This window comes from Triplophysa dalaica, chromosome 5, assembly GCF_015846415.1.
Source record: "Triplophysa dalaica isolate WHDGS20190420 chromosome 5, ASM1584641v1, whole genome shotgun sequence".
Lineage (NCBI taxonomy): Eukaryota > Metazoa > Chordata > Actinopteri > Cypriniformes > Nemacheilidae > Triplophysa > Triplophysa dalaica.
Genome location: NC_079546.1, coordinates 8,344,138 through 8,357,096, shown reverse-complemented (window position 1 = coordinate 8,357,096; position 12,959 = coordinate 8,344,138). Strand labels below are relative to the sequence as shown.

The following is a 12,959-nucleotide window of genomic DNA, read 5'->3' as shown; positions in this document are numbered from 1 at the left end:
AATTGCAAACAACGGCTCAGTCCACCCCTCCTATCGAAGAACCTCAGCAACTGACGCAGGACTAAGATGTTGTCGCATTTTCACTTCTTTGCCCAAGGAGATAATGTATTTACAAACACGCTCTGTAGAGCAGTTTGTACATTTAGGGCTACTGTAGGAACAACATTGCGATTCAATGTAAGGGGACCCGAGGTGTATGCAGATAGAACTATCTCATTTTAAGGTAATAAAAACAATATGGTTCATTATGTAAGGTCTTTATACACCTCTAAAGATATAGTTATTAGTTATGTATATTATGTTGCATTTCTGTCAATTGATCCTCCAAAAAATTACAAAGTTTTATTTGTAGGTCACTTTGAACAAAAGTATCTTTTAAATGATTTAATGCCAATGCAAAAATAGCTATTATCAGCACAACTCCACAAATCATTTTAACACTGAAAAAACAGATTTAAATCAATGTTTCCATATTTGTGGTTTTCCTTCATTCAATGTCCCCTTATTGATTTATCAACCTAGAGTATCCAGTAATACATTTAATGTTTAATTATAACTAGTGTTTGAGAGGAAAAACACATTGCTTGGTTATATGCCCGCTATTTTCTGTGTTTGTAAATTTGTGAGTCTCTAGACAGACGTTTACTCCAAGGTCATAGTTGCGGCTGGATCCAGAGAGTACGCAGAGAAAAGACTCATGGGAAAATCTGAATGTTCCGAGTGATTTGTGAGAAAACCTCTATATTGAGAATGTATTGCTGTTTTTTTGCTTTATGTATGTGCTTTGTTTGGCAGATCGTGGTGCGTAAATGTTTTCGGGATTGTCGCGTTGATGGCATAGGATAATAAAGTAATAAATCTTCTTTTCAAAGGATACGTATTACCCCAATCAAGCATAAAACCTTGCCAAATGTTCTTAGAAATAATAAGAAAAAAATCTGGACAGTGGGTTAGACAAACAAAAATGAATTCAAAATACATTCACAGAAAAAAAAGACAATTTTGCAAGTAAATTGATCTTGTTTTAAAGATGTTTAGGAATTTTTACTGGACAGCTAGACAAAATACCCAGTCCATATTTTACATGAGTAGCGGAAGAGAAATGACTCTTTTTAAACATTGTGAAATATTCATGGCCCTCAGAGCACAATGAAAGATGACTATTTCACTTCTTCCTTTTAAAGCAATTTGATAGAGGTTTAATGCATAAGTGAAACAGACGCTAGTGTGAGAAACGTCCCACAATCCTCCAAATGTGCTTGATTCAGCTCAGTATGCTTTGATCACACTGAGCATGGAGATCATTTGAGAGGGAGGAGCTGTAAAGGTAAATGATACTCTGTCTCCGTCTTGCTGTCTGGCTTTCTCTCGTCCTTGTTTTTCTCTTTGTAGGTGTGTGAGTGTGTGTGGTTGAAAGGAAGGGAACCTCCACTTACTCAGCCAGCCGGTGCTATGATCCCTGAAATAGGGCACAGCTGGAAGTGTAGGGTGTGTTTTAGTGAGACAGATTGAGTATTTCTAGGCATGATTCAGACCATTTTAGCTGGGAGCTCCTCTGTCAGACTGAAGCGCAGGCACACAAACTCCTCTGCTGTCTGAGAGAAATCAGCTCTGATTGTATTAAGACACGGAACTAACTTATTTGTCGAATCGCTGCTGTTGTTTGTGGAAGATGAAATCTGATTTATGAAACTGGTTTATTGATTGAACAAGAGGGAGAGTTACTGCGTATTGGGTGCTTTAAAAATAACCTTCGCCTTGTAGTTGTTCTTTATACTTCAGGCACATATGCTTATGTGAAAAATGTGGGTTTGAATCCAGCAAGTTGACCATTGGCCAGTCGGTTACTACATTACTTCAGTCACAACTATGACAATGTCTTGCAAAAAATGTAGGTCAGGGCAGGACTGTCAAACAGTCCAATAGAGTTAAGTCGACTAGGTAGGGAGCTGTGATAATACTCTATTAGAATATAATGTTTATTACGCTGTCACAAAATACATGAATTAGCAAATTCCCTTCCTGTTGTCATATGAATTTCTACAAGTAGAAAGAGATAGAGCAAGTGAGATAGAGATAAATGGAGCAAGAGTGAGAGACGAAACCAATTATATGCCCAATAACAGAGTGGTATGGATTTTCCTCTGGGCTTGTGGCCAATCTCTCTTTCTCTCTCTCTCTCTCTCTCTCTCTCTCATTCACCTTATTTCCTTCTACCTTTCTCTTTATCTCTCTCTGTCCTTTTCTCCCTCCCTGTGTGTCTGATGTATGCTTGATTAAGTAAGGTGAATGAGCTATTGAAATATGTGGCTGGTGGTATGTTTGATGGGAACGTTCGGGGACGTTTCATCAATACTTTTTATCCTCCTCAAAAACTCATTCACGTACACCACACACACATGGACCTCAGTAAAATGAAGGAAACAGCTGGAATGCATTCAATAAATCAATTGCATGACATGAAGACAATAGTCCTGATGACAGCTAAAGCGTTTGTCATCATCATCTTCGCCCATTTCTGTTCAATTTTTGTCCAACATGTTATGAGTGAACGGTATTGCAGTCTTGAGTTACTATTGCGGTTACAAACTCTAGTACACTAGGGGGTGATCGAATTAAAGAGTAAATATTTTGTGATTTTTAAGGTCCTGCTTTGGTTTATGGAGTGTCCAACAGCAAGTTTATGTTCAAAACACTTTCTAAGTAATAATACTCAGTTATTATTACCTTACTTCTTGACTGACTCTCAAATGATTTGTTAGCGATTCATCTGTCTAATCCCCTCCTTTTTGTCAGGTAACTCTGATCTGATTGGTCAGATGGTCTAGTCAGCTGTGATTGGTCTACCGCATGCAGTGTGGCTAATGGAACGAATGCGTGCAGTACACGGAGTGACGCAAATCTGACCCGGAATTGAAATTCTAACAATAGACGACTCGTTCGCGTGATTTAGAGTCGACTCCTTTTTTCCCAAGCAAATAACTTTGTTATCTGTTCACTTTTGGCTTTTCAACTTGCCAGACTGCATACACTCACACAAAAATGTAATTTTAAAGACATTGTAATATTTACTCTTTAACAAATGTCTGGCCAGATTTATTGCATCTTGTTTATTTCGGGAGTGAATTAAAGAGTCATACCCTGCATCTCTGAAATTACATTTTGTGACACTACATACTAAAATAAACAAAGAAGCTACATGTTGAGTGTTAAAGGACCAGCGTGCAAGATTAAGGAGGATCTATTATCAGAAACACAATATAATAACTATGTTGAAAGAGGTGTATAGAGACCTCATATAAAGCAGAGTTTTTTATTTATTACCTTAGAATGAGCTAATTCTATCTACATACAGCGTCCACCATGTTTACACACATCATGTTACCCATATGTTCGTTTACATATGATGTACTTACAAGAACCGAAAAAATAATTTACTAATTAACAAGTACAATTAAACCACAAGGAAATGTGTTATTGGTTCCTTTATCTATTAAACATAACGAAACACCTTAATTACAATTTTAAGACTTTTGTTATGTATTAACTACAGAACATGAACATGGAAAAGGGAAAAAGGGAAAACCGGGAATATTCAATTAAGTAAAAGAAGTTTAGAGTAGAGAAATGTTCATAAGAGCATCTGCCTGTTCATCCAGTCTTAAATTAACTTCAATGACCCTTTTAGCTTTCACTCATCCTTTACTGAATAATGGACAAAACCTACCGGCTGTATTTGTGTATTGCGTGGTGTAGACATTTGACTGGTGAGTCATTCTGATATTCTATGCTAAACATCTAGGTGTGTTGCTTGAGCTGGACCCATACTGCCTGTATTGTCAGATTTCCTTGGCCTTTGATTATTTTCTTCAGCTCTTTTACCCTCTAACTTTTCTTTGGACTGTGTGTGCATGTCCCCGCAGGGCTGAATCAGTAAATGGGTCTCGTACAGTAGAACACCAAATGGGCTTTATGAAACAGTCACTTAACCTCATGAAACCATCATATTGCATTTGTACTAAAACTGTGCCACTTTCATACAGTGTGTGTGTGTGTGTGTGTGTGGGGAAAGGGGGTTCATATGGATTTGTGTGGGTGTGTGTGTTGTTGGTTGTCACTCATAAATGCTTTTTCCAATTTTGTTAGCACGGCTTGCCTGCGACACGCGACAGTGGAGGGCTAGTCGTGGCTTGTTCGGCACACTTGGACGTTTACACACCCCATTTGGAAAGCCATGGAGAACACCCTGCTGAATTTATGGATGATATATTTGTGATGATGTCTGGTTGGTAGACACTTAATGGAGGCATTCAGAGATGAGAAATAAAAAGAAAAGCGGAAGGGGGATTCCAATGACCTGGCAACCCCAGTTTAAAGTCGAGGCTTCATTAAAGGAATACATCATTGAATAAAAACATGCATAAAAAATATATTTCATGATTTATTTACCCTCACGTCGTTCAAAACCTGTATATGACTCTTCTGTGGAGCACAAAAGAAGCTATTTTGTGAAATATCTCAGTAGTTTTGTGTTAATGGGATCCAATGTTGTAGGTTTGGAATGACACGAGGATGAGTAAATGATGATGAATTATCATTTTTGGATCAACTATCCCGTTAAATACCATACATTTATATGGCAGTATGTTGAATTAGCGTGTGAAAAATATACTATGCTCTTCTTGAATAAAATGTTTATTTGAAGTGTAAAGGCAGTACACTGAATTACAAATAGGCCAATTTTTGCTTATTTATGTGTGTTTACCACGTACTTGAACCCATCATCTTGGTGTTGCGGGCTTGACATGTTGACCCACATCGATACAGTAGAGAAAGTTTGCAGTGTTCTTGCTACAGGCAAGTCTAGAAAAAGCTTTGCTGTGCATGTTTGCTTTGGGACCACTTCTCTTGGACTGCCTCGAAAGGCCGTAAATAGCCTGGGAAACTTTTTTGTTAAGGAGCCATGAAACGCAAATCATACTGTACAGACTAATGGGTGTGTTTTTGCAACTGAGTTCATTTAGGGATCTGTGTAATAAATTTATTGAGATTGTTATGTGTGAAAGAAGCCTCATGAAGCCTTGTACTTATTCACAGTAATATAATACCGTTATTTTAGAGGGGACATATAACCCATTATACTCTGTTATGAGGATGTTATGCAAAACACTTTATGGATGCAGGACATAATGTTACTGCTATATTTTACTGTGTATACGGTATTCAATTCCCAAATATATCAAAATCAAGTGGGAGCAGCGGACAAAGGATGCCAGGCTCTTTTGCCAGAGCTCACTTCACATTTCTATTAGTTTTGCAGTTACTTTTAAGCAATTGGATTCAAGGTCATCTAAGTAGATGTATGAACTCTGTTCATCTTAAATTCACACAGGTGTCTGGCAAACTTCATGTACTTGTGTTTCCTGTATAATTAATGGCCATTAAACCGAAAGGGTGTTATGTAATATAACGACATTCATGCATTTCTATAGTCTTCAGACCAGACATTATTTTACATGCTGGCAAAGGGGATGAACAGTCATATTTCTGCTCATGTTATCCTGAATGATCTTTCAGCCTTGAACTGGTCTATTTGATGCTCTAAAGTAGGCGTGATAGATCTCAGAACATAATGATGATACTCACCTAAGACCTAAAACAAGAAGATAACATGATATCCATCAGCACACAGCCGTGAGCAGTGGATGAAAGAAACACTGGATTTTGTCTATCACGTGCGTTGATCCTTTTTGTTTTACCGCTCTGATTGAAAGAGGCTGTGCCAGATCCATCACACTGTTCATAGTGGAAAGGAAATAACAATTACACAGATAGCTGCCTCTTTGTGATTACTGGTGTTTGTTAAAGCAAGCATCACTGTTATTATTGTTGTTGATATTATTGTCTGTGCTGTGAGCATAAATGATATCTCAAATTATGCAGCTTGTTGAGCAGAGATGATTTCCAAGCGATCGGGCGACCAACCAGTTGGAAAACATACAGTAGAAGAACTAAGTGCGAACAGACAGAGCCACATAGATTTAAGGAAGAGAATGCCATAGGTTTAAATTTGGGTTTGGACTCTCCGAAACTCCCCATCTTAATTTTTTTATTTTTTGGTGGATGTTAAAAAGGCAGAAAATCTCATTGATTTATGTAGAAGGAGGGATGCATTTATGCCATCCACTTATGCAGAACACCCTAGTCAACAAACACTGTCCTGGCAGTTTTGTGGTGGAAAAATTATTATTTTATTATTATTTAATTTTATTAGCTGCTTTTATTCATTACACGGTCCAAGTGTTCAATTTCAAAGTTTATTTAGTTAAGAAATTGTTGGAACAATTATATTTTTGTCCTACAAATATTACCTTCAGATTAAAAGATTTACAGTAGGTCATGATGAGAACCATTTTTGTCAAGTGATCCTAAACTTTTTATCGGTAATGTATAATAATACAGACATGAAAAAATGACTAGCGGAGCAAACATTTACAGAAAAAAGTCAGCCAATCAGCAAAAATTGTATTATATTGTATCCCTTGCACATTTGTGCACTTGTGTGTGTGTGTGTGCGCGCATGTGTGTGTAACCGAGACATCTGTTCTCACCATATTAGTGCTCTGTAAGTGGTCTTCTCAGTCGGGTTTGCTTCCATTAATCCCTCACTACAAACTGACTCATCATTTGGCCTTTCTTAGCTTGTGTGTGCTCGTGTGTGCAGGCAAGAGTTCATTAGAACAGCTTTACTATCCACTGCTTTAAAAGGCTAATGGCTCACTCATATAGATGTAATTAAAGAGTGCTGTGTGGGTGTGTGTCAGTGTGCTTTTTGCACAATGTTGTGATTGTTTGTGCTTTTAATGCTGGTGTTTGTTCTGCATATTTGTGTGTTGTGTACATTTTAAGCCACAGAACTCTCAGAAATTAACCACAACATAATTATCGGTTATACCACAAGGGCCTTGGGGTATTACAGTGTCTGGTGGTTAATATTCAAAAATTATCTCTGGAACATGCAAATAATGCTTTCGGTTTGGAAGTAGAGAGTTTTAAAGATGTAATTTAGTTGGTGTGTGTTAGTGAGAAAGATAAATGGTCTGTACGTGTGAGAAATGATCACACCCAATCGATCTGCAAATGTAGAGAAGCGATTACACAGCTGTTTGCATTGCATATGATGTTTTCAATCCAAAAAAGAAGAGTTTAGTACAAGAACAAAATGGCCTTAAAATGATTGGATTTTATATTTAAAATAAAATTTATTACTCGTATATAGCAACATACAAATAAACAAATTAATAATAAAATGGAAGAAGCATATAACAAAATTGAAAAAAAATCTTGAACTGAAATTTACATAAAAATACATTAAAAATATTTAAATATATATATATATATATATATATATATATATAATAACTTTTATTATTCTTGTAAACTACAAGAATAATAAGACTTTTTATTCTTGTTTGGGTGATGAATGCACAAAAATGGACATCAAATTATTATTGATTTGGCATAAAAACAGGAGAATAGTTAATTTAATCTACTTTACCGTTGTATGTTGTGCTTGCTAAGGCTGGTATTACTATAACTACTGCTCATACTTAAAACTACAATCTAAAACTGCAAAAGTAAATGATGGTATAGATGCAAAAGATACGAACTACAACTTTAAAAGAAAGTAATTCCCAAACCATAGTAATTGTCTTTGCACATCTTGTTCTACACGGTTTGTGGTTCGGATATGAGTGATACCTCAAATCATGCAGCATGTTGAGGAGAGGTGTGTTATTACTTTCTAAGTGATTGGACTTGACATTTCTCCCTGGCGGACGATAAAACGGGTGGAAATCCCAGGAGAGTCCTGAGACATCCAGGGACTGGAATATCATGAGACGGGCGATGAGCTCTTTTTTCTTAGGTCAGTAGGAGGCCGTTGGACTTGGCATCCACCTAAAAACAGACTCGAATTTACATTTTCATCTTTTATATACTTTTATTTAATTGTATTGTAATTGTATGATTAATATTATTGTATTTGTTGGGAGTTTTTACATTTTAGATTATCCTCTCCGTCACTCTCTCTCTCTCTCTCTCTCTCTCTCTGTACATCTGTTGTAGTTTGATAAGATGCTCTTTGGTCACTTCAGCAGGCGCAGAAGATGCCCATGTAATGTCTGTCACAGCATAGAAAGCATGTTTTGGTTTTGTCACAAAAGCTTCCGTCAGTCTCAATATTTTAGATCACAAAAGTGCTTGTCTGTCATTACCATATCTATTTCTTCAGCATCATCGTGCGAGTTTGTCTTCAAGCACCAATCTTTCTGTCATCCCAGCATCAGTCTGTTTTACACTGGATTGCAGCATCACAATGCATAGACAATGAGAACATCATGAGATCCTTTGTGGTTTTCTCAGAGATTTTTGTGGGTTTCCTTGGAAGTTGCCTCTCTCTTGCCTGCCTTTCTTAATTTCTATCTCAATCTCTTGGTTAGTCACTCTCCTCTTCTGCAGGAAACCTTGTTCTCACGCTTAATGTGAAGATAATTCAGCAAGGGCAGAGAGAATGAGCGAGCAAGCAGTGAGAGACAGGCCAGCCTCTGCATGCATCAGCAGATTCACCTAAAAATCGTGTTCAATCACTCGTTTTTTAAGCTTGGACTTTTCTCTTATCTTTAAAAGGAGAGTTTTGCAATAACCGCTGCTTTAAAGTCCCAGTGAAATAATCTTCAGTTAAAATCTGAAAATGCACTTACGTCCTGTAATGACTATCCATCTTAAATGACGTATGTTAGACAGCTTGGGCGTAGCATCTTTTAACTCATTCCCTTCAACTGTCAGTCTGCTGCCATTTCCATTTCAAAATGCAACGGCTGTTTTTATACATCCAATCAAATAGCAGAGAAAGGTGCAAGCCACGGCCACTATTTTTCTCATTCAATTTCACCTTGAAAAGCGTCAAAATATGGAAGTAAAAACGATTGCAATTTACGGTTCACGGTGACTTTGGGACATCCACACACACTCTTAAACTTAAAATTATTAGTGAGAAACTCGCAGATCCAATGTTTTTCGGTTTCTTGCGTTGGAGCCTATTCCACCAGTGCCTAGAGGAAGATAGATGGCCTGTCAGTTGCAGGGCGGTCCACGTACTAAAAACAATCAAATAGGTTTGAAACAACATGGCATTGAATCAAATGTATTTGTTTGAGAGAATTCCTGTAATCCTTGTTATCATGAGAGGTACAAAAAATACTTCAGCATCAGCAGCTGATCTATTCTGAAGCATATTACTTTAGACACGGCAGACTTTGATATCTGTTATCGCGCACAGAATCTAATGCATGCTGCAGATGGACCGCAGCGTATAACATCAGCCCAGCGTCCAAGGCGCAGCTGAGCAGAGACCTGCAATTATCGTCACGGCAAGTGCCCACCATTTGGAACTCATAACACTCACAACAGCAGATGCATACATACAGCAAACTCACTGCTCGGTGTAGAGCAATGCGTTATGTGCTTGTGTTTTGGTTGTGTCTGATGTCAGCACATCTCTGTATATTTTTTATGTATAATATGATGTCCATTTACAGAAGGACGTATGCATGCAATGTTTTACGACTGTTCTATTTTAGCGTGTTTGTGACATGAATGTCCCTTTGCTCCTCTAAACCGTCAGAGCTCAGCGGTTCTGCTTAGGTTGTGACTGGAGAGCTCTACTCCAAACGTCACACACATACAAACCTCCAGTAATGCACAGGCTTTATTTTTTGAACCCCTGTGGGGGACTGGAGGGGGTGATGCAGTGTTTGCTGCTGTCAGGGGTCGGCAGCCCTTTGAACCCCCAAGTGGTTTGACCTTTTGCAGACTGTCTATTATCTTCATCATGTATGTGTAGTTATTAGTGAACACAACCGTCATAGTTTAACATATATATTTATATACTCACATGTACACATACACACACACCAGAACTGTTCATTCTAAATAGGAAGTGGCATACAGATACATTGACAAGACAAATGTTTCACATTCATCATTTATAGAGTGGCCGCATTTAAAAATGAAAGGAGGGTGTTATGTGTAATACTTTTGCTCAAGGCTACAATCATGTTTTGTGGTCTGCTATCAGCTCGTGATGAAATGCAAAAAGGTTCATGTAGACTATTCATATTTCCCTTTGTGATTATTTTTAATCAAAGCCAGACAGGGTGTTACTGTCCTGGTATTTTAAATGTCTGTGTGTGCGTGTGTCAGAGAGTGTTAGAAATGCTGGTTCTAGTGGGAGAGTTTTATGGGAGAGCTATTTTGATGGAGTTGATCAAGTAGAAATACTTTCTGGTGGCAAGTTTAATTGCACACAGCTGTTTGTGAACAACTTTTCATTTAACCTCTTTGTCTAAGCATGTGACCCTTGAAGTCACATGACAGTGTGTCATTCCAGAGTCAATTCACTCTCTCTTTCAGCGTTCAGTGTTGAAGTACTTCATTGGCATGTTTTTTATGCAGTATTGCCAAATCAAACGTATGACCAATAAGAGACACAATAGGATACCAGCAAAATAAAAATAATTAGTGTTTAGTGGATACTTATAACTAGAACCGATCAGAATAATAAAATAAATTATTACACGGCTCGTTGGAACGCTTGCTTCTGATTGGCCAGTCGCCACATTGGCAGGTTGGTTATTCCCAGATAACTCACAGCACGGTAACCTGGATGCAGCAAATCATTTTGACTGTTTTTTTGACAAATTAAATCTAAATATGTCTTTTAATAACATACACTCACCTAAAGGACTATTAGGAACACCTGTTCCGTTTCTCATTAATGCAATTATGGTGGTGGTGTAATGGTGTGGGGGATGTTTTCTTGGCACACTTTAAGCCCCTTAGTGCCAATTGGGCATTGTTTAAATGCCACGACCTACCTGAGCATTGTTTCTGACCATGTCCATCCCTTTATGACCACCATATACCCATCCTCTGATGGCTACTTCCAGCAGGATAATGCACCATGTCACAAAGCTCGAATCATTTCAAATTGGTTTCCTGAACATGACAATGAGTTCACTTTACTAAAATGGCCCCCACAGTCATCAGATCTCAACCCAATAGAGGATCTTTGGGATGTGGTGGAACGGTAGCTTCGTGCATCCCACAAATCTCCATCAACTGCAAGATGCTATCCTATCAATATGGGCCAACATTTCTCAAGAATGCTTTCAGCACCTTGTTGAATCAATGCCACATAGAATTAAGGCAGTTCTGAAGGCGAAAGGGGGTCAAACACAGTGTGAGTATGGTGTTCCTAATAATCCTTTAGGTGAGTGTATGTGACTTTATATTTATTTACAAATGATTAAACCAAACTGCCTGTTCGTCACATTTGAACGTCATTTCTTACCATAAAACCATAAGTAAACGGCTTTTCCTCACAGAAGGTCTGCATTCGTTAAAAATGAATCAAATATTTCAAATTCACATTTTGAATGCAGACCTTCTGAGAGGGATAGAAGTACAAAACATATTTTTCAGTAAACAGAACAAATCTAGACTATGTGTTTTTATGTGAGCAGATTTCCATGTGCATTATCCTTGAGATAGAATAATTATTTTTAGAATAATACAAATCCCATTGTTAATTGACAGTTGACTGTCTCTTGTGTGTGACACATGCTGTGTGTTTGATGTGTGTGTGTGTTGACGGCATCAGTGTTCTCAGAGAAGGAAGCGGATGTGTAGAGACGACACAGCTGCTCTCATTACAAATATTCGCCCCTCTCAAACGTCAATCCCATCATGCCTCTGCTGTCAACTGGTTACCATAGTGAATGACATGGACTCACACAGGTATGGATGCCTGTTGTTTCCTCCGTGGTTCTACACACACATACTTCTCCATGGAGGATTAAGTTTGTTTTGGGAAATAAAGTGGGACATTTTCAGAAAGCTAATAGAATAACAAAATCCATATAGCTAGGTGTCCACATAAGTTTTGTTTGTACATTAATAGTTTCACTCCTTTTTTAAGGTCAATACTGGATGGGATATTTAATATTAAAACATTTTTACCCATTATATTTGCTGACTTAATGATGAACCAAATCACTTTCAGTTATCAACACTATTCTCCAGGCCGCTGCAAGTAAAGACTGTATAGAGAGGTGATGGATCTTTTTCCCCGGTGGTGGGGTTTTCTCCGATGCCCTGGAGACTTATCTGTTTAATCCTCTGTTGGGTGGACAGTAAGAGAGAGAGGAGCATGTTCTCCTCATCTTTTAGATCAGTAATCAATAGTTGAGGTCAGGTCTGGCTTATAAGCATCTTGTGTGGTCAACAGACCAGGTTTTTCTTTAACACACCCACCCACACTTTCATCTTAAGCAGATCAAAGTTAAATCTCGATTAAGTGTCGTGTTTTTAGGCATTTGGCAGGTGTGGATGGCGACCACTCTTTGTTTGAGAAAACATTGAATTGTGTATATAAATATATATGGTGATTGTTTTAAATAAGGTTTGAGAAATAATGTTATTCAAAACAATAGTGTTTGGTTATGGTATTAATTTTAAAATATTTATATATGAAAACACAATAAGTCTGTTAGAGGGGATTCGTATGAGGATCTCAGAAGGTTCTTAGATGCATGCCAAAAGGCAATAACAGAATGCCTTGCAGCTCAGGAAAAAAATTATTTAGAGAAACATTTATTTTCTTCAGTAAGAAAAATATTAATAAAATATTTCAGTATATTTTAGCTACACAATGTTTGTGTATGGAATTTGTTTGTATGCTTATTAGAGAATTTAATTCAGATTTATTTATTTTTATAGCGTTTTTCACAATTTTACATTGACAATTTGTTGGTATGGACAGAAGTGACATAAAGAGATAAACGGGTTAAAACAAATCAGAGGAAATAGAAAAAGAAATGAAATATATAGGATGCATT

General features: G+C 37.5%; 1 protein-coding gene across 6 annotated transcripts in view; it reads left to right on the top strand.

Moving 5' to 3' along the window:
• The window catches only part of anks1b (ankyrin repeat and sterile alpha motif domain containing 1B), a 134,598-nt gene that overhangs the window by 10,271 nt on the left and 111,368 nt on the right, over positions 1-12,959 (top strand). The window contains exon 2 of one of the 6 annotated variants that reach the window (XM_056747549.1): positions 11,723-11,859. The exons of the other annotated variants lie outside the window; for them this stretch is intronic. Within the exon in view, the coding sequence (XP_056603527.1) occupies positions 11,744-11,859 (116 nt within the window). The 5' untranslated portion in view covers positions 11,723-11,743. The remainder of the gene's footprint in view (positions 1-11,722; positions 11,860-12,959) is intronic. 6 annotated transcript variants of the gene reach the window in all.